The 25,258-nt window shown below is 49.6% G+C and overlaps 1 protein-coding gene across 2 annotated transcripts in view; it reads left to right on the top strand.

The window, feature by feature from the left end:
• Positions 1-4,713, top strand: part of POP1 (POP1 homolog, ribonuclease P/MRP subunit) — a 37,909-nt gene extending 33,196 nt beyond the window's left edge. For both annotated transcript variants that reach the window (XM_029223242.1, XM_029223240.1), the window contains 2 exons: positions 1,961-2,302; positions 3,244-4,713. In XM_029223242.1, coding sequence (XP_029079075.1) covers positions 1,961-2,302; positions 3,244-3,898 — 997 coding nt within the window. In that variant the 3' untranslated portion in view covers positions 3,899-4,713. The remainder of the gene's footprint in view (positions 1-1,960; positions 2,303-3,243) is intronic.
• Positions 4,714-25,258: the final 20,545 nt, after the last annotated feature.

The following is a 25,258-nucleotide window of genomic DNA, read 5'->3' as shown; positions in this document are numbered from 1 at the left end:
TTTGTTTGTTTGCTTACAAGTGAGGTTGGGTACCCTTAGGTGTTTTCACCATTTTTTGTCTCTCTTTTTATAAACTGCCCGTCTCTCTTTTTAAAAGTTTCTGGGTGAGGCAAGTACCCTTAGAGGGTTTTTCACCAGCTGCCCCTCTCAGGAGGCCAGAACACATTTGGTTCAGTCTCCAGAATATAGGCTCAAACTGAACCTCTGATTAAGCATACAGGTTCATTTCCATTTGAGGTCCTAGGGCATAGCACACAGTAAGAAACAGAGGGGGGAAGGAATGTCTGGGCCTGTCTCCGAGGAGACCATCAGCCTGAGGGTGCAGGCTGGGACTCCCACAGAGTACCCCAGCCCGGAAGCGCCCATGGCCAGGCTGCTCCTTACCTCTTGGGGTCATTACATACCAGAGCAGGCCCTGGTTCCCACTAGTTAGTGGTTTTTTGAAGGTTCTCCCTCACATGTTGCTGAAAAGTCATTTGGTATCACCCATGTGAAGGGCAGTTTGGAAATATCTGTCAAAATTGCAAGTGCTAATAATACTCGTTGCCTTAGCACTTCCACTCCCAGGACTTTATCCTGTGGATATACTTGTACTTGTACAACATGTTCAAGGTCATTCATGGCAGCATCGTTTGTAGAAGCAAAAGCTTGAAAATAACCAAAATATCCTCGAGGAGAGGACTGTCTAAATAACTTAAGGTATAAACCGTCCAGTGGGATAAGACTTGTGCTAAAGAGTGAGGGATGTCTTGATGTGCTAATATAAAATGACCTCCAAGCTATTTTGTTAAATGAATAAAGTTAAGCAAAAGAGTACAGGATCGGTTTGCCACCATTTGTGTAAAATGAGTAGAAAAAGAAATACGTCTATATCTGCTTGTAAGTTTATAAAATGTCTCTAGAAGGATATATAAGATACAGATGATGATATTGTCTCTGTGGAGGACAGCTGGGTCACTAGAGGTCAAGGGTAAGAGAGGAACTTCACCATCACCCCTTTTGTACCTTTTTAAAAAAAATTTTTGGCTGCATCGGGTCTTAGTTGCAGCACGTGGGATCTTGTGTTGCAGCGCGTGGGCTTCTCTCTAGTTGTGGTGCGCTCTCTAGTTGTGGTGTGCGGGCTCTTTAGTTGCGGTGCACAGGCTCAGTAGTTGTGGCATGCAGGCTCTCTAGTTGCGGTGCGTAGGCTTTCTAGTTGGGGCACGAGGGCTCCAGAGTGCGTGGGCTCAGAGTTGCTTAGTTGCTCCATGGCATGTGGGATCTTAGTTTCCTGACCAGGGATCGAACCTGCGTCCCCTGCATTGGAAGGCAGATTCTTAACCACTGGACCACCAGGGAAGTCCCCCTCCTGCACCTTTTGAACTTCAAACCCTGTGAGTATTCAGGGGCATCACTGCACAGCTCCAGGAGCACCCTTTACCTGCAGTTCTTTAGGAGTGGCACTCCCCGGAGTGATGTACGTAGGGTGACTTTGTGGGTGCGTTATCTATTACAGTAAAAACCAAAGAAAACAAAAACGCTCAGCCACTAGAGTTGGTTATTATTATTTTTTAAAATCGTATTTCTTAGAAAACTTTTTTGTATGTTTGTTTTTAAAATAGAGATGGAGTACGGTGGCCATGGTTATTTTGATTGTCCATTTGTTTTTTTCTGTTTTTTTTTTTGCGGTACGCGGGCCTCTCAATGTTGTGGCCTCTCCCATTGTGGAGCACAGGCTCCGGACGCGCAGGCTCAGCGGCCATGGCTCATGGGCCCAGCCGCTCCGCGGCATGCGGGATCTTCCCAGACCGGGGCACGAACCCATGTCCCCTGCATCGGCAGGCGGACTCTCAACCACTGCGCCACCAGGCAAGCCCTGTCCATTTGTTTTTAAAATAGAGATGGAGTATGGTGGCCATGGTTATTTTGATTGTCCATCCTAAATTGTTCAAAATTGGTTCTCCTCTTTGATTTCCATTAGACGCCCTCCGGCAAAACGGCCCAACTACGTTAAGCTTGGCACGCTGGCACCTTTCTGCTGTCCCTGGGAGCAGTTAACTCGAGACTGGGAATCAAGAGTCCAGGCCCAAGACGAATCGTCTGCAGCTTCCTCTCCAGGTGGTGAGGAGAGTAGCCTGAGGAGAGATGTGGTGCCTTGTGCTCCCATGCCTGGAAGGACTCGTCAGCTGTCTGATGACGAGGGCACACCCCTAAACGACTCCAGCGAGCCCAAGGGAGTGATGGACACAGATGGTCCAGCCCGGCCGGGGACTGAGGGGGTAGTGGGCCAGGGTGCCACCGGCAGTCTCCTCTGTGTTCTGAGGTAAGTGCACACGACTTTCGGGTACGTTTTTGGATTGTCTGTTTTTTTTGACACTGACCAGGAAGTAAAAGTTACCATTGCTCCTTTACACAAAGCCCAAGTGAATGTGTGGACCTTCTGGAAGGGAAAGCCAGTGAATCATAGAGGGCCCAGGGAAAAGGCTAAATCACATACATTTGCTTTGGGGCATGATGCTAACTGACGAAATGATTTAAAATATCGCGTCAATAGACCTAAACCAGGGCAGTTTATGACCTATTTTATTTAGTCTTTGCTCACAAAGCAGTCCCCTCACGATTGTGATCTTAAGTAATGAAGAACCCCTGCAAGCATTCTTTAAACCGTTGAATTAGATTTCTTCCCATTGCTTTTGAATGACCTGCATTTGTGGCCGACTAGATCCCCATTCATTGTGATATTGTCATATCACAGAGGTTACTGTGTAAAATGTGTTCTTCTCTCAGTGCTGCTGCAGGCTATCTGATTCTGCTTATCATTAACCCTTTATTCTGTGCTCTCATTTTAAAAGAGTGCCACCCCTTTGCTTTATACTTATTCTTCTGTACAGTAATTTCATATCCTTCCTTCTTACTTTTCAGATAAGTGTCCCTTAGAGGTTCTTTTTTCATCAAAACATCAGTTCCTTTTTACTCGAATCCTCTCACTGTGAATATAGCCATAGATTCTACTCCACTGTCTTATTTTTCTCTGCCTTCAACTTGAAACCTTTAATCCTTGAGTCTCAGAGTAGTAGACACATAAAAAGAAAAGTATCATTACACAAATGTGTATTTTTGATTTTTAAAAAATCAAAGTTTTGATCCTTTCCCCCCATAGAGTATCAAAAAATCAAATGAACTCCAGCAATGTCCAGTCTTCTAACTGCATATTTTCCCCTTGAACAAAATATCCTCAAAACGTGTGTCTCCCACTTCATGCAGGAGTAGAAAATTACTGAGGCAGCTGTCAGCCTGGTGTGGACCCAGTTCTGGGAACAGTCGGGCAGCCGCACGAGCTCCTGGCACAGGGCAGCAAGAATTGAGAAGAGAGGCCTGCCTGTCCATCCTGGACCGCTTCCCCAAGGCCCTGGTGTGGGTCAGGCTGTCCCTGCTCAGGAAGGGCAGCCCCGAGCCGCACACCATGATCTGTGTTCCAGCTGAGGAGGACCTCCTCCAGCTCAGCCAGGATCGGCTGTACTGTGGGCCCCAGGAGCCCAAGCATAGTGACCCATTCAAGAGCCAGATCCGGAAACAGAAGGAGAAGAAGAAACTAGAGAAGAGGCAGAAGCGAGGCTGTGCTGCATCTGAGGGCCTGGCAGAGGGGGACCCTGCAGCTGGACAACAGCCTCTGACCCTGGGCTTGTGGTCAGGCCCTCTCCCGGTTGTGACTTCTCACTGCTCCAGAGTTCTCCTTGGCTTTGTCACACAGGGAGATTTTTCCATGGCTGTCGGCTGTGGGGAAGCCCTGGGGTTTGTTAGTTTGACGGGCTTGCTGGATATGCTGTCCAGCCAGCCAGGAGTGGAGAGGGGTCTCGTGTTGCTGAGGCCGCCTGCCTCTCTGCAGTATCGATTTGCGAGAATCGTTATTGAGGTGTGAGGTCGGTTTACATCCTGGCACAGATAATAACTGTGTTTGCCAAGTCCCACAACTGGAGAGTTGTTTTTGCTGTCTTCCGTTTCAATATATCATGTTAAATTCCTTGGAAACGAGAATTTAAAAAATTATGTATTTATGCAAATGGATGAAATGTTTACCTCATTCCAGTAATGTCCTTGATTTCCATCTTTCCCTGTCCTTGCTGTAATACTTTAAAATTTTTTGGCATATATAGCCAAAAGCTTTTGTATTTTGATTTCTTGGTCTGTGTAATTCTTGCTGAAAATAATTAGAAGCCCTATTGTTTTCTTGTGTCCTATCAAGAACAAAGGGCTGTCAAGTCTATTTGAAAAATCTTGTAGTCATGTGATAAGCGACGACGGTTGTTTAATGATTTGATTGTTACAGAAGTGGGAAAGACTAGAAACATCTGGTCTCTGTGCATGAAGTATGGGCCCCTGTGGGCCACGTTAAATTCTGTACTGTGATCAGCATGCCCAACGCTTTACACCATAAAGAAGGAAATCGTGGAAAACGTATTGTTGCCTCTATTCAGGCAGGTTCAGTTTATGGCAAAAGTGTTGAGATGGAACTAGAGTGGTGGTCTGTGGTTTTATGACCACTCGTCCTCTGTGTTGTTGACCAGCGCATGATTCCAGGAGTTACTTAATTTTTCTGTGCTTTGTTTCTGCAAAGAATTTTTCAAAGCCATAGAGGAGCATTTCTCAAAATATGTTCTATGAAGTATGTTACCTAAGGAAAAGAGTCCAAGGACAGAGTGGGAAATTCTGGGTTAAATACAGTTAAGCGGGACTTCCTTGGTGGCACAGTGGTTAAGAATCCACCTGCCAATGCAGGGGACATGGGTTTGAGCCCTGGTCTGGGAAGATCCCACATGCCGCAGAACAACTAAGCCTGTGTGCCACAAACTACTGAGCCTGCGCTCTAGAGCCTGCGAGCCGCAACTACTGAGCCCGCATGCCACAAGTGCTGAGGCCTGCTCGCCTAGAGCCCATGCTCCGCAACAAGAGAAGCCACCGTAATGAGAAGCCTGCGCACCGCAATGAAGAGTAGACCCTGCTGCCAATGCAGCCAAAAGTAAATAAATAAATACAGTTAAGCATTTCTTTTTAAAGGACTTCTAGAACCTTCCATGTGATAATGTACATTGTGATTCTCCAAGAAGTGGATAATAGTCTATAGTATCTTTTTTTTTTTAATAGTATCTTATAAATCTTTTTGAGCCCCAAATTCTCTTTTCAAGGACCAGTGTTCTTAGGGACATACTTTGGGAAGTGCGGCCGTGCAGTGCAGCGATGACCTCTGCAAGGTGATAGCTAAAATGTCGAGCTGCTTTTAAACGTTCATGCAGTCCCATTGTCCACCTGACATTTTGAGCAGGGTATAAAAGAGGGGTCTCCTCCTGCCCCATATGGAAGAGTGGCGTCATCACTGCTTTTTTTCACTTGCAGGGAAGCTAGGTGCTGATCAGCTTTTAGCGGCTGTGCACTCATACTCATATGTGTCACTCATACTCTTACTCCGTCGTTTTCTGCCATACGTTTCTAGCAGAGCTTAGGTGGGATTAGTATTAATTTTTTATTTAAATGTACAGTTAGGTGTTATTGACTTAAATGCATTGTGTTTTTGCAATAGCGTTTGGCAGTGACTGTCTTTGGGAGTGACAGGTTGGGGAGAGATACAGCAGTATTACAGTAGCCAGTGAAACGTCTGTCATTTTCCCTCTCACTCTGCCTCTGAAAGTATTTGTGTCCAACGCAGATGAGACTGAAAAAAATAGTATAATTTTTTTTTGGTTTCTGTAAGCAGAATAAATTAAAATGTCACCTGGTGCTTGGTTGTTAATATTTGATGGGCTATTCCTCATTTGTTTTCTAGGCTCTAAGCCACTTCTGTGGCTTAGCTCGCTTGATGACGGAAGTCTGAGCGAGCTGTGTCACTGTCTCATTCCGTACAGCACCCCGCGTGGGCCCTGCTGCCCTGCCCTCATCACGGGGGACAGGGCACAATTGCTCTGCTTTGTGGTGGCAGGTCAAAGAACTATGCGCTAAGAGGATAGACTAGCATTTCCCAAAATACATTCCTGGGAGCACTGGTCCCTGGAGATGTTTCCTGGGAAAAAAGTGTTTCATGGCTACATAAATTTGGGGAAGGCCATATACTGTACCCTCCTATTGCACATCCACAATGAATATTTGTATAGTTGAGGCTCTGCAAATACCGATAGGAAGGAAATCTGTCCTTCACAGACCACCACTTTGTTTTTTTTTTGCATAACTATTGTCCGAAGAACGCTAGTTTCGTGAAATATACCTTGCAAAACAGTGTGACAGAATTTGCATAAATAGATAAACAGGAAAGTGTCCATTTCTGTTGTGAAAAAGACTGATAGGAATGGTCTTATTCTCTATAGCAGTGAAATGAATGGACGTGTTTATGGTGACCCTACTAGGTGTCTGCCGAGCACCCGAATAAGTACAGTGTGGCTCCCGCCCTCTGGTTGAGCAGTAGAGATTTCATTCAGTCAGGAAGTGTCCTGAGACAGCCAAGTTGTGAGCTGAGCACCTGGAGACCAGCTACACGCCTGAATTGTGCATGAAACAGAATTCTGTCTGTGTGATTATGCTCTGCTTTTTAAGAATATTACATAAGTAATGTTTTTATGTTAATAATCCACATTCATCATAAAAACCTAGAAAATGCAGATAAGCAACAACAATCACAAAACTTAAGTCACCTGGATTTTCACCATCCAGGTTGTAGGCACAGTTACCTTTCTGGTGCATATCCTTCTAGGCATTGAGATGTATGTCGGCAGTTTTCTTTTAAGGAAAATAGCATCAGCAATATATAATGTATAAAAAACCCATGCAGGACATGCACCGCTTAAGTGCGTGTTGTCAGTTCCTTATGGAGCTTGATTATCGTGACCCTGATGTTCATTCTCCTTTTATCGGAAGTTAGTACTCAATGTTGCATTGCTGTCTTGGCTGCCACCTGCCCAGGGTGAGTTCTTTCTTCCCGGCCAGTGGCAGGTGATGTTGCCGAAATCTCGGCTTCTCTGTGCACCGATGCCGAACAGAAATAGGGAGACAGAGGTTTTGGAGGATGAGAGAGATGGCTTTATTTTTCTGCCAGGCAGAAGGGAAGACACAGCAGGCTAGAGCCTCAAGAAATGCGCCTCCCTCCTCGGGGAATCGGAGAAGATTTTATACGTGGGGCTTGCAGTCCGGGGTATGTGATAAGGATCAAAGTAGTGAAGGCCTTGTATTCTTTTTCCTTTGCATTATTTCAAAACAGTCATAGCTGGCATCAGGCAGCCCGGTAACTTGGGTCTGGTATTCTGGTAATTGGGTCTGTTTGTCTCTGGTTTATCGGCCGGCAACCTTTTCTCTGAAGTGGTGACCCTACAGGGGGTGATTTGTTAGAAGGGGGTCATTTATTAGAAGGGGGCATAGGGAATGTAAGCACCAGGGTGTAGTAAGGTTAGGGAGTGATAGGCACAGGGTGTAACTCACACAGAGTTAGGGGTGATAGGTGCAGAGTGTAATTTACAGTGTCAGGGAGTGAGGTTAGCTTTGTGAAGTACAAATCTAGTTACAGACACGACGGATTATTAACAGTCCGCCTGCCAATGCAGGGGACACAGGTTCGAGCCCTGCCGGGAAGATCCCACATGCCGCGGAGCAGCTAAGCCTGTGCACCACAACTACTGAGCCTGCGCTCTAGAGCACGTGCTCCGTAACAAGAGAAGCCACCGCGATGAGAAGCCCGCGCACCGCAACGAAGAGTAGCCCCCACTTGCCACAACTAGAGAAAGCCTGCGTGCAGCAACAAAGACCTAATTCAGCCACAAATAAATAAATTTATTAAAAAACAAAACAAAACAAAACTAGGAGTGATTAACTCAGGCCAGGTTATGTTTCTCCCCTGGTCTGTTCGCTGTTCCCTTTTTTTCCCTTGCTCTTAGGAAAAGGAAAATTCATTTCTATTTCTGCTGCAAGAAATTCCCCACTGCTAGTTCATTCCCTCCATATCAATGAAAGAAGGGAAACGGGTGTCATTCTCGTCTGGCTGAGGACAAAACTTCAGTTTTGCTCCACTTGACAAACACCAGCTGTCTGGTCCAGGGGCCTATCTCCTACTTCAGGCCCACCCCCAGGGATGCCGACTTCACGAGTCAGGGGTGTGGCCTGACTTTAGGATTCTTATGAGCTCCAGGTGACTTGCAGCCAGGATTGAGAACCCGTGGTCTAGACTTTAATATGAGGTTCAATGCAATTAGCCAAGGACACAGAAACTTATCAGCTTATCATGCAGGGCAGGAGCAGATAGATGTAGGCTTGTCTTCAGCAGGGCATGCAGCTGTCACTGACGTCCCCGGATGGGGTCCTGCTGCATTGGAGCAAACGGCCAAGTTCACATAATGGCATTTTCCTTCTTTTTTTAAAATTAAAATTCAACCAGGTACTGTTCTGGAAGAACCCACCTTAACCACCCGTGTGCTTTCACTTAAGGAAGTGTTTACAAACGTGGACCACTCCTAGGTCCTTGCCCCAGCCTCATTGCACCCCGCTTCGTCCTCTTCACTTTGCACTAAACACACTGATCTTTAGGCTCCTTGACCAGCCAGGCTCTTGATGCCACCAGACATGTGCTGTGCTTTGCCTTCATGGAATGTTGTCACCCCTCCCCCATGCTTTCTGCACCCCTGTCCCTCTCATCCCATCCTGCTGAGCTTGGCCTAATGTTTCTCAGGGAGACCCGCTCCTGCCTACGTTATTTTCTTTCACACAATGGATTTATTTCCTGATGACAGCACGATGTGTAATGATTATTTTGTTGTTTACTTGTTTGTTGTCTTTCCATTAGGCCGTGAGCTTCATGAAGGGGACACCATGTCTTTTTGGTTACCTTTGCACCTCAGATTCTAGCAGAGTCCCTCACCCATATCTTTTTTTTAAAATTCATTCATTCATTTATTTTTGGCGGCGTTGGGTCATTGTTGCGGTGTGCTGTGGCTTCTCTTGTTGTGGAGCACGGGCTGTAGGTGTGTGGGCTTCAGCACGCGGGCTCAGTAGTTGTGGCTCGCGGGCTCTAGAGTGCAGGCTCAGTAGTTGTGGCGCATGGGCTTAGTTGCTCCACGGCACGTGGGATCTTCCCGGACCAGGGATCGAACCTGTGTCCCCTGCATTGGCAGGCGGATTCTTAACCACTTCGTCATCAGGGAATTCCTCACCCATATCTTGTATTTAACATACTTTTGTTGAATCAATGTCTTAATCAAAGAGGGTGTTTGTGTTCAAACTACAATACCATCTATCCCCAGTATATGTTGTAATGGACTAAGGAGCCACTAGGTGGTGCCAAGACCTCATGAGAAAACCGCCTGCTGTGGAATAACATCAGAAGTGGAATACAATTCAGTTGTGTGTGTGTGTGTGTGTGTGTGTGTGTGTGTGTGTGTGTGTGTTGTTGGACTGGGGGAGTTTATGAGGTTACAGATCAAGCAATGTTCTCTCTTCTGGGGCAGACCCCTACTCCCAAGATCCTACTTTGAAAAGGCTCCGTGATTTTTAAAGAGGGGCCTAGAGAAGAAACAACTTGAAAAGCTCTCATCTAAAAAATAAATCCCATACACATTATCCCCAATAAGTTTGCTGGATGCCTCCCATGACGGGGAGCTCATTACTTCACCTGAAGATGCCATCTCCCCCTTGGCAGCATGTTGATGGGCGACCTAGCCCTTTAGCCCCAGCTTCAGCCTGTCTCCCTTCCTCCCTGCTTCCGTGGGCTAACATTGAGAACAAGCAGTTTACTTTTAGGAAGTCAGTTATTAACCTTTTTGCTTTCTCTTCTCCAGTCTAAACAAGCCTCATTTCTTTTAGCTTCCCTTCTCTTGTTTCCAGCATCTCACAGAGGACCTTAAATTATTTTTTGGACAAGACATAATTTGTTCTCAGAACACCCCTGCACTGCTGCATGAGCCTCAGGCAGGGGCTGCTGGCTTTAGGGAGCACCTCGAACATTCTGGCTCACTGTGGGTCCTCTCTGAAGTCTCCAGCCTTCTCCTCCCTTGCCCTGCAGGATTTAGCCGCTACTGCTTGAGGCGTGTGTGAGCGTGGTTTTCCTCAAAAGCAGAGCCTGGATGGCTTACGGGCAGGTAGTTTGTTTTAGAAAGTGACCTAAGGGAATGGGAATGCAGAGCCGGGGCAAAGGGAACTGGAGAAGGAGTGAGAGCCGATGAAGCGTGCATTATTCAGCTGGTCACCCGTGGAGACATGCCCTTACAGCTGGACAGTAAGGGCACCCCGCACTGTCCACGTGAGGCCCAGGAGAGGGGAATCTCTGTATCAGCTCTCATTCCTCCTGGGCAAGGGCTACCCCAGGGAGTCTTCATTTCCTTGCACCTCCAGGTTTGCACAGGGGCTAGAACGGCAGAATCTGCTCGTGGGCATCCCAGGGAGGCCTGTGCAAAGCCCCGAGGCAGAAGAGGTGCAGCTAAGGCAAGGTTGCAGCAAGCGCTGAACAAAAGCTGTGCCCCGGGGGTAGAGCCCTCGGAATAGGTGACTCTCTCATGGTGCCACTTTTGAGAAGCCAAGGGGTGTGTGTGTGTGTATGTGTGTGTGTGTGTGTGCGTGCGCGCGCACGCATGTGCACGCTTGTATGGGGAGGTGCTTGATGAGTTTTCTGGAATAAGTTCCAGCAGTTGGCGTGTAGACTCTGAAGCTGATCTTGCCAAAGTGGGGACAGCTATGGTCCAGCCGCTGCCACCTGTCCTTCCGGGGGTGGGGTGTCTCTGTGGACAGCCTTTCTCCTTCGGTGAGCCCCTCCTGGCATGGTTCTGAATATTGCCCATGGTACGCCTGCAGCCATCGTTAGGAAACAAGTCCCAGGACTCCTGTCTGGTAAGGAAATCCCCCAGTGGAGATGTTCTGCTGGCTCTAGGGCTGACTCTCCCGTCGTTTTTGCCCAACTAGCTTCCAGCTCCCTTTGGCTCGTCCCCACCCACCTCATTGTTTTCCTCCGAACTCAGGGGTTCCTCTCTCAGCCTCCCCCATGCCTGCAGCTCAGTGTATCCGTTTCCTCAGTAATATTGATAGGGACAGAGAAAAGGGCCAAAGTAGGTGATTAAATAATTAATCCCACTGGGGGATTGCGAGTAGACAAAAAAAGTATGGGAGTCCCCTGTAAATGAATGATCACTCAAGAAAGCAGGCTTGCTTAGCAACAAAACATGCAACAGAAGCATGAGACATGCCCCCAAACAACAACACAAGGGTAATGTGAGACCCACATCCTGCCCAGTGAGGTCAGTAAGTTAATGAATCCTAGGACATGCTCTTCTGCGCACACTAAAAACCAAAATACAAGGAAAAGATGAAATTAGACTGAAACCTGAGATGGTTTATCGTATATTAGTATACGTTACTTGCCTTTTTGCTTATTTCCGTTGTGCCATGACAGTCCCAGCTTGACCATGTAGGGACCAAGAAAACTCCCCTGCCCGACGTGCGGGAGGAACCAATGATGAAACGGTGACGTCTACTCAAGAATGAGGAAGAAGGTGGTCTTCCCCTCCCCCCAACTTCTCCTTTGATTATAAAACTGTAGCCCACTAAGTTCTCAGGGCACCACTCCTTTGCCCGCCCACTTGTATCTCTCACAAGCATCCTGTACTAATAAATTCTTTCCTTACCCATGAATAGTTGAAAGGTACATTTCTACCTCGACATGTCTTTTCTGTCTGAGAAATACACACATTTTATCCAGTCTTGCTACTTAGAATGTGGTCCTGAGACCAGCAGCATGAGCATTAGAAATGCAGGGTCTCAGGCCGTACCCCAGACCTCCTGAAACGAGTTTGCATTTGAAGAAAGTCGCTAGGGGATTCACGTCCACAGGAAAGTTGCAGGTGCAGCAGATCGATTCAGTGGTTTCTAAACCTGGTTGTCATCAGAAGCACCTGGGGAGTTTGATAAAAACACAAATTTCTGAGCATCGGTGGCCCTGAAATCTGTAATTTTTATTAAGCTCCCTTTGTGATTCCAACACAGGCCATTTGTGGGATCATGTCTGAGAATCACCATAACAGGCATCTTTTGGTTTTTTTCCACTTCTAAGATTCTGACATTTTTGCCGCTCACTGACTTTTCACAAATTTGAATGCCGCTCTTTTTGGGTGTTATGAATTAGCAGGACCTAAGGTTTTTGTGTGTATGTGTGTTTGTGTGTGTGTTTTAAACAGGCCTGGTTTCTAATTTCTGAATATTCTGGTCAGGAACTTGTCTTTCTTCCGAGATCTAGTGGCCCTGGAGTCCCAGTGTCCTGATGTCCCTTTAAGTAACTCATGGGTACTTTGCCAAGCCCTGCAAGCTCCCACTGGAGACGCTCCAGTGGCGCCTGGGATGGCGTTTTGCCTCAGCCCCTTAGGCGTTAAGTGCTGGATGCCGTGCCTGAGATGCCCGGTCCGGACTCCCTGGTTATGCTATTGAGAGATGGAGCCCAAAGCGTCTACCGAGAGAAGTCAGAGTGTCTGATTGCATTTGGCCTCATCAGGCGTCTCGGATGCCCCGAGTTGGTCCTGTCCACCGACTTCACGCCCACGCAAGCCTGAGCAGCCTTTGAGAAGCAGCTACAATCCTTCACCATGGGCGCCTTGGCGGGGGCATCTGTGGTGGCACCTCATGTGGAGAGGAGCTTGGCTGGCTTGGCACTAACTGGCCCTGGAGCGCAGGGCACTGAAGCGGCTGAAGACCTCCGGGCACCCCAGCCGGGTGGCAGGAGGCACCAAACCGAAAGAAAGATTTCCTTCGAAGGTGCTCCTGGAACTTGGGCTCTCATGCAAAGCCTAATATCTCACCCCATTAAATTCCTTGATGTGTCGTTTATGGTTTTCTGCCTCTCTGTGGCAGGCAGAGCTATCCCTTTGGAACAGAGAGGAGAGAAGGTAGGAATTGTTTTTTCCTAAGGGCAGAGCTTGGCTCCCCCCAAAGCTTGCCATTCGTGTAGCTGAACACACTGGGGACGGGGTACCCTGGACGGGGAAGGAAGTGGTAGCCAAGGGGAAGCTGGCCTTCAGCCTGGGGTCAATGCGGGTTTGGGGTCTGGGGTTTGTTTTTCCCGGGCCAGCATCATCACAGACAGCTCTGCCCACCCCACCCTCCCAGAGGCCAGAGTTGAGGGGGGCCGTGGGCTGCGTGTCTGCCACGTTTGCAGCCTGAATCGGTGGACACCTCCCCGAGTCTGAGGGGGAGTGCAGAGAGGAAAGAGGGGAACAGGGGTGGCTAGGGAGCCCCAAACCCCAGCATAACACCTCCCTCATCATCGTCACCAGTGCTTCCTCAGCCTGTACCTCCCTGTGGTATGAAAAAACTTAATTATACCAGCGTGGCATGTGGGATGGATTTTCAGTTTCCAGCTACTTCCTTCAGTCATTAGCAGTAACAAAGAGGCACTGACACTGTGCTCACTGTACACTAGGCTTCGTGTGCGATATTCTAGTTGCTATTTACAACCACACTCTTATTACTGTCTCCATTTTACAGATGAGGAAACTGAGGTTTAGAGAAATTCAGTAATCTGCTAGAAAGATACAGATTTGGGGTCTGGTCGCCAGGCTTTGCTGCCCCCCGTCCTTCACCCATTTGGACCATCAGAGTGTGTTCTGTGCCAGGCACCGGAGGGCCAGACACAAGCGTGAATCAGACGTGGGCACGTCCTGAAGCCATTCAAGGTCAACAACTTGCTCCTTTGGTGCCACGTGAAGAGAGTTCAGAATTCTGGCTCTCGGTCTGACATAGGAATCAAGCCTTTCCCATCCTGATGTTTTCCTAGGAAAGATGGCCCTGGAGTCCCAGTAGGTTTATTTCACTTGCTTTTCTCTCTCTTCATTTTGCCCCGATATGCTGCTGTTATTTACGATTCGAGCACCACCCAAACCGTTCATCTTGCCATTGATAGGCAGGTATGAAAGGCCCGTGATTACATCTCCCAGTTGGCCTGCTCGTGTTTGGAACATCAGCCAAAAAGCAAGGCAATAAAAAAGAACAGCCACTCTTCCTCCCAGAGAGGACTGGGTACACAGCACAGCATGGTCTTCCTGAACCCAGAGAGGTGGTCTCCCAGCACTTGCCTCTCCTCCCGCTCTGCCCAGTGCTGGTCTTCAAAGCCTCAGCTCATCTGATTCTTTTCATCTTGCCCCCCAGTCAGTGGGCCTGGCTCCCCCGCCTGCATCCGAGCCCTGCTCCTCCCCCGGCCGCTTGCGTGGGCCTCTTCGGGCCCAGCCCTGCAGTCCCAACGAGAATTAACGTTAATCTCCTGTTCATGAGAGTGAGCTGAGTTATTCTTTCCATCTGTCACCCCCCCAGGCCAGAGCTCTGTGTCCTCCTTTCCTTCCATCCGAGGTCTCTGAGGGCCAACGGTGATGACCCCCGACCCTGGACACATACAGGGTCTCTGCAAGGCAGGCTGTCCAGGGACAGGTTGGGAGCTGAAAGGCCCTGAGAGACGTCTTGGCCAACCCCCTCGCTCATTTTGCCGAGGAGGGGACGTCGCACTTTCACCCAGTCACAGCTGGAACCAGAGCCCGGGTGTTCTGACAGGGCCAGGTGCTTCTCAGGACCATCTCTTCAACTAAAACTTTTTCCGGAAAGAGTCTAACATCCACAAGAGAGTGGAGCAGGCCTATGCTGCGCTCAAGTTCTGCAGCTACTCTTTCTTCCTCTCCTGTGTTGCCCCCAACTTTTCTTTGGCGGCTCTGCCCTCTGCATCTCTTCTTTCAGAAGCTGCCTGGAAAGCTGGCGAGAACAACAAGACTTGGGTTCAAGTCCTGGCCTTCCCTTTGCCGAAAGGCCCCGGGCAGGTCCCTTAAGCGGTTGGATCCACCATTTCCATTTTATTTCCGTTAAAATGGAAATAATATCAACGTCCACCTCACCGTCTCGAAGCAAGACTCAAGTGGAGTTATAGAAGCACAAATGCTTGTGTTTATATTTGTCGAGCACTTGCCACGTGCCATTCACAGATCCTTGGCTTCATTTACACGGCTTATGTTCTGTAATCCTCACAGCAATTCTGAGTTATATAATCCGCATTCTATAGAGAGGCAAACTGAGGCCCCGTGAGGTGAGGCAATGCCCAGGGTCACACAGCTAATTAGGATCAAACCCACATCTGTCCAAGTCCTTAACTGGGTTGTCACAGTGACCTCCCTTTAATAGGCCCTTAGCAAACAGGGGCTTCAGGTATCAAGGACCAAAACAATGGAGGTCAAAGCATTGCCTGTCCTTTCTCAGAGACTCATAGGGGGAAGGAGGTGGGGCTGAGGCTGACCAGCTCAGGATTCCTATTTCCCTCAAAACCGTGGGAATGAGGATGATCCTACTGGCAAGGTGGTGGTGGTGGGGGGTGGGCTCCCACAGTCCGAGACGATGAAGTTCCCGGGTCTGGCCGCGGGGTGGCGCCGTGGACCGACACAGGCGCTCCCCCAGGTCCCCGGGAGAGGAACCTCAGTTCAGCCTCTGACACGTCCGCGGATGGAGATTCAGGAAAGCAGGTCCTGGAGGGGCCTTCAGTTTTGTTGTCCAGCGCTGCAGCCCGGGAACCAGGTGAGGTTTACGCTCCTTTGGATTCAACAGGGTTTGAGGAGCTCTGGCCACAGACTAGGACCTGGGCTTTGGGAACCCGGGGGCATACATGACCAGGTCTGTCCCTGTCCCCTAGGAATTCACAGTCCACCTGGGGAGGCAGACACGGATGCCGCTGGTCCCTTCAAAGTGAATACAAAAAAAAAAACAAGACAGTTTTTTATGGCCTTAAAAAAAAAATTAAAACTTGTATTTTCTTTACCACCAGCAAATGAGAACTTCATGCTTTCCCAGACCTCCGCCAGCCCTGCCTGCTCACTGGGAGTGACCCATCCCCATAGGAAGTGGAATCTGGGAATCCCAGGGCTTAGATGAATGTTCTAAGGACCAGTAATGGGCCTTCCTTGCTAAGCACATCCCACCATTCATGACCAAACCCATCTCACCTGGGGCAGGCCTCTGCCTCTTCTAACCTGGCAAGCTCTAGTTCTTCCTCAGATAGCTACCCATCTACCCTTTTGGTGTCACTTTTCCTGAATCCTCCAGAATTAACCACTCCCTCCTGTGTATTGTGTACCCTCCAATGACTGGACATTTGCCACATATTGTAATCTGTCTGTTTACAGGTCTGCCCTGCTAGACTAAAACGTCCCTGAGGGCAGGCTTTTGGGGCTTGCATCTCTAGCATCCAGCACAATTCCAGGTAGGTAGAATGTGCTATTTAGGGACTCGTTGAATTTGAGTTACTTTTCTTTTAACAGTGATTCTCTAATTCAGTCCTAACAACACCCTGTACACTTGGTATTATCTGCATTATTTTAGAAGTGAGGTGATGCGAGTTGCTGCAACAGGTCAACCCTGAAATCTAAATGCGTGACACGCCAGAAGTTATACTTCACATCACAGCCATGGCCTTCTTCTACCTCAAAGCTATTTCATCTAGAATACATCTTTCCAAGACTGCTGCTCTGGCTGCTGTAATAAAATATCGCAGACTGAGTGGCTTTAACCGTAGACATTTATTCCTCACAGTTCTGGAGGAATGGAAGTCCAGGATCAAGGTGCCAGGAGATTTGGTTCCTGGTGAGGACTCTCTTCCTGACTTGCAGACGGCCACCTTTTTGCTTGTGTCCTCACATAGGAGAGAGAGAGAGAGAGAGAGAGAGAGGGAGAGAATGAGATGTGCTGGTCTCTCTTCCTCTCCTTAGAAGGACACTAATCCCATCATGCGGGCCCCACTCTCATGACCTCATCTAAGCCTAATCACCTCCCAAAGGCCCCACCACCAAATACCATCACACTGGGAGTTTGGGCTTCAACATAGGAATTTTGGGGGAACACAAACATTCATTTAGTAACAGCTTCCACTACACAGACACAGGGGCTGCCCTGGACCAGAAGTGTACCCACCTATGAACTGTGCTCTGATACAAGTCCTAAATATGAAACCACCTCTATAGACACAGAGAGTCTGCAGAACACTGTGTGTCCCAAAAGAAAGGACTTGTGTAAAAGAATCTGCATGTTGGGAAATTAAAAGGGCTGCATTTCTTAAAGAAGCTATTTTTCCCCATTGTTATTTAGCAAAGTGTTATGCTTACGACAGAAGACAAAAATGAGGTTTTGGGAGAAAATTTGCAGAGCAGCAGACAAGCAGGTGAAAGCAAGGATGACACAGAGAGATGAGGATGTTCTCTCTGTTTCTGAAGATAACAGAGTTCTGGAGACAAGCCATTCCTGGGCGGTTTACAGAGGGAGCAGCAAAACATCATCTCTGCAAGATTTAGCTTGAGCACCAGAGACAAAGGTTTTATTTCTGATAATTCTTTTGCATATATATAGAAACAGGAGAGGCAGGAAGAGGGGGTGACTATACCTCCCCCTCCTCGCGGCTTTGTGCTGTGCCCGCCTTGTGGGTGTTGATGGCTGACGTAGAGGTTAAAAGCGACATCTGGGAGGTTACCTGACGACATTTTGATGTTACAGAGAATGGAGGTGACGCGTCTTTGTGGGAATTAAGATACTGGGGCCAATTATAAAAATAAACCTGGCTTAAAGGGAAAAAAAAAGAAAAGCCAAGGTTTTAAACCCTCGGTGTTGATTGATCCCCTGTTCCCTCTCTCAGGAGAGGCCTGAAATTAGTGTCTGGGACACAGAGACATTCCTTCACCCTGGCGTTCCTGGCCCGGATCAGGCGATAATGAGATTCCCTGGGAGCTTTGGATTTCACTCCAACAACTCAATCCAGTTTGATAAACATTCCTGGAGCGAGTGCCGGGGGCCTGGCACGTCTCTGGACACTTAGAACACAATGTTCTCTTGGTTTCTGCCTGCAGGGAGCATGCAGTTTGGTGAGAGAGAGAACGCATGTGCTGTAATAACTGGAAGACAAAGAGGGGTGAGACCCTGTGGAAGGGTGTATGCGTGTGTCTCTGTGCATGTGTGTAGAGGGTGCATGGGGAGTGATGTGGGGAGTCTTCACACCAGCCCTTGGAACATGGTACTACTTAGCTCTGACGGGGAGGAGCACAGACTAAGGCACACGGGAGCTCGCTCAGCATTGCCCGAGCAGCTGATCCCTGATGGGAAGTGCACAGAAAGGTTGGGAAGGAGGCTGGAACCACGGCCAAGGCCACCCTGCATCAGCAACACCTGACTTCCCTTGGCCACCAGAAGCCCCCATGTAAGCACCAGCTGAGGAAGCTGCATCTTGCAGTTGGGCCATGGCTGATGGGAGTGGGAGAGGGTGGAAGGCGACACAACAGTTTGCAGTGGTGGGCATGGCTCAGGGATGGGGGCTTGGCCCTGCGGGGTCTCCCACAGCACCCAGGCAACAGTGGCCGGGCAGCTGCCTGAGGGAGAAGGAAACCATGGTGGTCAGCAGTGGCTGCACTACTGTTCGCTCTCCCGTTCAATATCCCTCTGCCTTGTGCTGGAATCACACCAAGTGCTTTCCATGTGGAGCCTAGAGTTGGGGAGCCCAGACTGACAGCCCAGCTCACCCCTCTGGCAAGTGTCTTGTCTTCTTTCATCTCAGTTTCCTTATCCAGAAAGTAAAGCAAATAATGACAAATACTGGTTGGCACATTCTGTATGCCAGGCGGGTAGTTTCTGAGCTGGGCTGTTAGCCATGAAGCTGTCCTGCCTCATGCCACCCTGCTGGGGTGTAAGGAGGGCAGAAGGAGGTCACAAGGGCCAGGGAATTAGTACCTGGCACACAGAGACTCCTCAGTGTACGTTACTGTTATGGACTGAAAGTTTTTGTCCCTGCCCGCCACCCTCCCATTTGTATGTTGAAGCCCTAACCCCCAATGTGATGGTATTTGAAGATGGGGCTTTTGGGAGTTAATTAGGGTTAGATGAGGTCATGAGGGTGGGGCCCTTATGATGGGATTAGTGCCCTTCTAAGGAGAGACACCAGAGTGCTTGCTGGCACTCTCTCCACGCTCACACAAAGAGGAGGTCATGTGAGCACACAGCAAGATGGTGCCACCTACACACCAAGAGAAGAGGCCTCAGAGTGAAACCTACCTCACTGACATCCTGATCTTGAACTTCCAAGCCTCTAGAACTATGAGAAATAAGTATCTGTTGTTTAAGCAGCCCAGTCAATGATATTTTGTGAGGGCAGCCCAAGCCAACAAAGACAGTTACCTAACTTAATCTTGAATCCCCAGGTCAATATCATTAGACCCACATTCCAGATGAAAAAGAGAGGCAAAGGAAGTTTAAGTAATGAGATCTGGGCAACACAGCTACACAAGCTCCAGTTCTAACTCAGGCTTGGAACCAGAGACCCATGTACCCCAACTCGGGGAGATGACTTGATGTCACAAAACGTAATGTACTAATTAGCTTCCAAGAGAGCTTCCGGTGACCTTTATTCCCAGGTATTCATACCCTGTGTAGCCCCTCTCCACACTGAATCAGGGCTGGCCTGTGTGGTGAACAGACAATGGTAGAAGTGACAATGGATGACTTCCAAGGCTATGTCAAAGAGGCATTGCAGCTTCTGCTTTGGTCCTTGGATCACCTGCTCTGGAGGAGGCCAGATTCCATGCCAGGAGGAGACTCATGCAGTCCTGTGGAGAGGCCTACATGGGCGGGAACAGAGACCCCAGGCCAACAGCCCAGCACCAATTTGCCAGTCATGTGTGTGAACTACTCTGGAAGTGGACCCTCCAATCCCAGCCAAGCCTTCAGATAGTTGCAGCCTTGCCTGGAACCCAACTGTAACTTCATGAGAGACTCTGAGCCAGAATTGTCCAGCCAAGTGGCTCCTAAATTCCCTACGCACAGAAATGATGAGAGAGAATGGATGGCTCTTGGTGTTTAAGTGTCTAAGTTTTAGAGTGATTTGTTATGCAACATTAGCTAACTAATACAGACAGGACTCAAAGGGTAGAATTTCAGACATTAAGACCCTTCCTAGAACTGAGCTGCCCACTCTTGGAGCAAGGCTGATGCCATGCGGTCTGGGAGCATTTTAAAATCACCTTGCGGGCTTCCCTGGTGACGCAGTGGTTGAGAGTCTGCCTGCTGATGCAGGGGACACGGGTTCGTGCCCCGGTCCGGGAAGATCCCACATGCCGCCGAGCAGCTGGGCCCGTGAGCCATGGCCGCCGAGCCTGCGTGTCCGGAGCCTGTGCTCCGCAACGGGAGAGGCCACAACAGTGAGTGGCCCGCGTACCACAAAAAAATAAATAAATAAATAAATAAAAAATAAAATCACCTTGCTGCCACATGTGCTCCATATTGTTGCCCCACTGCTAGCCCTCCCCTTCATGGCCTCGGTGTTGCTCTGTGCTCCCCACGCCTGGGTGTTGCCAACATTCCTTGGTGGCTGCTCCAGTGCTCAGCACTGCTAGCACAGCCGGCTCTGCTTGCTGTCAGCATTCTGCCCCCGCCCCCAGGCCAGCTGGTTTGGGTGAGGAACACAAGGCAGCAGATGACTTTCCTCCTGAGTCCCTCAGAGTCTCCATCGTGGGCCACGACTCTTTTGGAATAAAGGACTGAGATCAACGGGATTTTCTGCCTGGAATCTGGAGGGCAGGGCTGCAAATGTTGACACATTTTTAAACATCTTACAAGAGAAATGAGTTTGTGCTCCTCCTAAGATGTTCTAAGCAAAAGAACCTACCCAAGCAGACAGCCAGGGCCTTGCGGCAGGGACCATGTGACATTTCTCCCTTTCTCTCTTTTGTTCATTTGTTCATTCATTCCTTCCACAATGATTTGTAAGTCCTAAGCACTCGTGAGCTGGCGGGAACAAAACAGTAATCCCTGCCCTCGGGGGAGCTTACATTCTGGTTGGGGAAGTGGACAATTACCCAAATAAGTAAAATAGATTCTGTTGAATATTTGCCAGCAAGAGGTTCTGCGAGGGAAATGCAAGAAGAGAAGGGGAGAGCAAATCAGGAGGTGGCTGCAGTTTCAGCCGGCAAGCCAGGAAGGCGTCACTGAGCAGGTGACATCGGGTAAAGGCCTGTGGGAGGCGAGGGCTGAGTCCGGTGACTCCAAGGGGAGGAATGTCCTAGGCAGAGGAGCAGTCAGTGCAGGGGCCCTGAGGTGCAAGTGTCAGGAGTTTTCAAGAGACAGCAAGTGGCCTGTATGGCTGGAGCAGCGTGAACAAGCAGGGGAGTCGTGGGGACAGGCCACGGGGGCAGGGGGAGGGCACGCACTGCAGCTCTTGGTCATAGGTGTGTACACTTCTGGTCCTGAGCAGCCCGGGGAGGGGGGCGGGCTGGGGTCTCAAGCAACGGAGCTTTTTATTGCAGAGGCCCCCTGCCTGAGTTTGCTTCCCCTCATGTTCCTGGTGGCTCTAAAGCTCCAGTCCCCATCCACTCAGGCAGGGCCTTCAACTCCTCCCTCCCAAGGGGACATCAGGTGAATATATACACCAGGCCCTTAGCCAGGGTCGCAGGTCACAGGTCCTGTCCCGGACATGCGCTCCCTGAGGGCCACTTGGAGGAGCCTCACCACTGCTCTGTTGCTGCAGCCCCACGTGGGAGCATCATGTAGCAGCCTCTGAGTCCGTGTAACCCTGGGAGCTGGAGCAACACAGGATCCATGCAGGCGAGGGAGAGAGGCCACCTGCCTTTGTCAGTGACAACTTTGGCAACTCTGTGCACAAGCCACGCTGCCGTGGGACCCAGGTAACCTAGTCTCCCGACCCAGCAGCATTCCCGGGGCTTGGTGCTCACCTATCTGAGCATCATAGCCAGAAGCCAGGACCGGCTCACGCTTATCCTTCTTTTGCCCAACGTGAACTCCGTCCTCCTTTTCAATACAAAAAGTCCTGGATTCTGGTGGGGTTGGAGGTGATGGAGTGCTGTCAACACCCGCAGCGTCCGAGGGCCAGCTGGCCAGATGCCCCGGGATCTCTCCCTTGGCCATTGGCGTTACTGCCCTCTGAGATCCTGTCCATTCTCTTTCCTCTTGTCACACTGCATGTCCCCATGACTGGTTTGCACCTCTTGGAAGGTGGCTACTGGGTCCTGTTCTCCTCTGTAGGTCCTTCTTGTTTCTTCAGCGCCTACCAGGGTTTTGGGCCCCGGCGGACCTTCAATTTAATGTTTAATCTTGGAGTCATGTAATAGGTGCTTGGTCACTTCTGGATATAGCCGGAGACAAATTTGTCGGATCATCTTCGACACACTGGGTGTTCTCTTTGTGTACATGTCGTGTGGATGCCGGTGACAACGTGGTCTCCGCGTCCCTTTCCTAAGCAATTTCCAAGCTGGGCTGTTATCCCTGTGGCTCTGGCCTCCTTGCTGTTGTTTTCTTCTTTATTCCTCAGATTTCATCTGAGATAAATCTTCAAGCCCTCCACCCATCCCAGAGCTGGTCTATGACTCACCAAGTCCCATCCTTGAGAACAAACAGGCTGTCCCAGCTCTCCCGTCTCCGCCCTCCATGACCCAGCGCTCTCTCTCCAGCGATGATGGACCTTTACTGCAGCGATGGGTCGGGGTTTGGTCTTGAGTTGGCGACGTTATTAAAAACAGATTTAGTAATGTTCAAAACAGTGAGTCCCCCTGTCCAGTAATGGTTCATCATAGTCATAAAGCTAAACGGGACGATTAGGCTGATCTCTGCTTTTAAAAGGCATGACCGCACCTACGTCATTCCAGAGAGAAGGAATTATCTTTTACTTGTTATTTTTTAAAGACCTCCAGAGAGAGCTCAGCCTCCCGCAGAAAAGCACTCCGGTGATACAGTGTTCCCTGGGCCACGCTGAGCTGAGTGTGCAAGCGATGTGCACACTCCGGGGTTTCTGCGACCGTTCCTGTCCCCACCACTCGCCCTCCGCCCCCTTCTGCAGGCACAGGGTCTGAGACAAGGCGGCAGCCGATAGCAGAGAACAGAGAAGGGGGGGAACAGCTGGGCGTGTGAAAAGGCTGCAGGCTTTGGTGCCTGGATTCAATACCACCTACCACTGACTTGCTCTGTGACCTGAGGCGAGGCTGACTAGAATCCCTGAGACTCAGTCCCCTCGTCTGTGACAGGGGGAGTAATAACTGGTACTTTGCAATGCTGTGAGGCTGGAAGTAATATATGTAAAGTGCCTCTTCCCATAGTAGCTGCTCCACAAATGCCTACTAGTATTGGGGATAGAGAAAAACGATGCCTGGGCGAGGCTGTGGAGACATTTGGAATTTGTGGTCTGCATGGACACACTTCAGTCAGGGCTGAATCCTCCTGTGAGTCTCCACTGCTCACAGCATGGGGCTCCCAGGGAAATCCTAAGGCTGTCTGCTGAGCTGGAAGGGGCGCTGGTCCCATGGGCATCCTGGGTACTGCCAGCTGACTGGCCAGTGCATCCTCGCCCCAGGTTGTGGAGGTCATGGGCCCACATCTGTGGGTACTGTGGGGGGTGATACACGTTGCCTGGCTTGACAAGAAGCAACCTGTCCCTGGGCTGTTGGTTTCCATGGCAGCACAGGGGAGAGCAGCCAAGCAACCAGGCAGTTATGCTTGAAAAAAAAAAAGCATGATTTGGGAACCTAGTGACTGTCATTGCTCTGTGTATGCAAAATACAGAGATTCGATTATGAAACAAACGTTTATTCAGAATCTACCACATACCAGGCACATGGGATATATCCGTGAGCATAACTGAGATCCCTGTTCTTAAGGAGCTCACAATGTAGCAGGTAGGGGTGGAGAGGCAGACAATGAACAATAAGCGTGAGAAATACATACGTTGTAGAGTGTTTTAGGAGGTGAGCCATGATATGAAGAGAAAGAGGTATGGGAACTAAGAGTGCTGGGTGGAGGTGGGGTGGGTTGCAATATGAAATAAGGTGGTCTGAGTAGGCCTCCTTAAGGAGGTAACATTTGAGCAAAGACTTAGATGTCAGGAATTAGCCTGGCAGAGAGACAGCAACATGTGCAAAGGCCCTGAGGCAGGAGTGTGCAGGGGGGGATCAAGGAGTAGGGAGGACTCAGGAGGGGGGGCTCTCGGGGCAGAGAGGTTGTGGACATCAGACCACATCAGGTCATCTGACTTGGGCTTTTCTACTGAATGGCCAGTTAGAAGTCTATGGTGATGATCCAGTGGGAGATGATGGTGGAGGCAGTGGAGGTAGAGATGAGTCCAGTGAATAAAGAGTTGTAGTTGAATACGAGAAATGGGACGGTGCACAGATGACTGTGACTCAAAGTGGAATAACCCGAGAGTTGCACACACACACAAATCAAAATCAAATCAAATCAAATATAAAAGGGATTCTAAGGAGGGAAGGAGCACATCTGGCTGATAAAATCATAAAAGTTTTCAAGTATTAAGGATGGGCTTTGAAGCATGGATAGATTCCATCTGGGAACAGGACCCGGAGGGCAATGAGGGCAGGTGTTGCATCTGGGCAAAGCATGAAGGTGGGAAAGGTAGGGACAGAATCAGGCCTTTTTCCATCTATGCTTCCTCTCCTGCCTTCCCCGGCCCACCCCAGAGCAAGCACAGAGCATGCAGGGCAGCAGAGAGAGTGGAGACAACTGGCTGACTAGTGGGGAAGCTGGGGTGGTATTTCAGGTGGGAAGTAGGGAGGATCTAAAGCAAGGGCTGCAGCTGGGGGTCTGGGGAGACGGGAAAGGTGGGATGCTGACTGTCGAGTGACTCGCTGTCGGCCAAGGTTGGAGTCGGAGGTGGCCCTGAGGCCCAGCCGGGAGTAGGCAGCACAGGGGTGCCACTCAAAGGAGTAGTTGGTGGAGAAAAGAGGAGACGAGAGAGGCAAAGGCTTTGCCTTTGAACACACTGACAGCAAGATGTCTGGGGGGCAGTGGTCAGGCAGGGGCTGAAATGTCAGTCAAGGAGTTGTGACCACACTTGGCTCTCCGTTGATTTGCACTGATCTGTTTGTCGGGGGCTCCCAGGATCAGTGGAGAGACTGCAGGATCAGGTTGGGAAAAGAGGCAGCATCCAAGTGAAACCAAATGGCTGGACCTACGGCCAAGGTCAGGCTTCTGGCAAATGCTGGATGGTGTTGCTGGCGCCTTTACAACTAGATGTTGGATGCCGCCCCTGCTGGTGGCGAAAGAATACATTTTAAACAGGTCCGTGCTCCAGACTCAACATTCTGGGAGGAAGTGTCAACTGCCAGGGCTTGGGGACAAGGGGTCTTGCCTTTCAGCTTCCAGGGTGGATGTGTGGGAAGGGTCTGCTTCCCCGCAAGGTTCTTACCATGGTCGATTCCCCAGTCACAGCACACGGGGCACATGCTGGGGGCTGAGGGAGACAAGGGTCCCTGTG

The sequence above is a fragment of the Monodon monoceros genome, unplaced genomic scaffold, assembly GCF_005190385.1.
Source record: "Monodon monoceros isolate NGI ecotype Baffin Bay Population unplaced genomic scaffold, NGI_Narwhal_1 Super_Scaffold_14, whole genome shotgun sequence".
In the NCBI taxonomy this organism is placed as follows: Eukaryota; Metazoa; Chordata; class Mammalia; order Artiodactyla; family Monodontidae; genus Monodon; species Monodon monoceros.
Note: the sequence above shows the minus strand (reverse complement) of the source record. Positions and strands in the feature narration are given on the sequence as shown.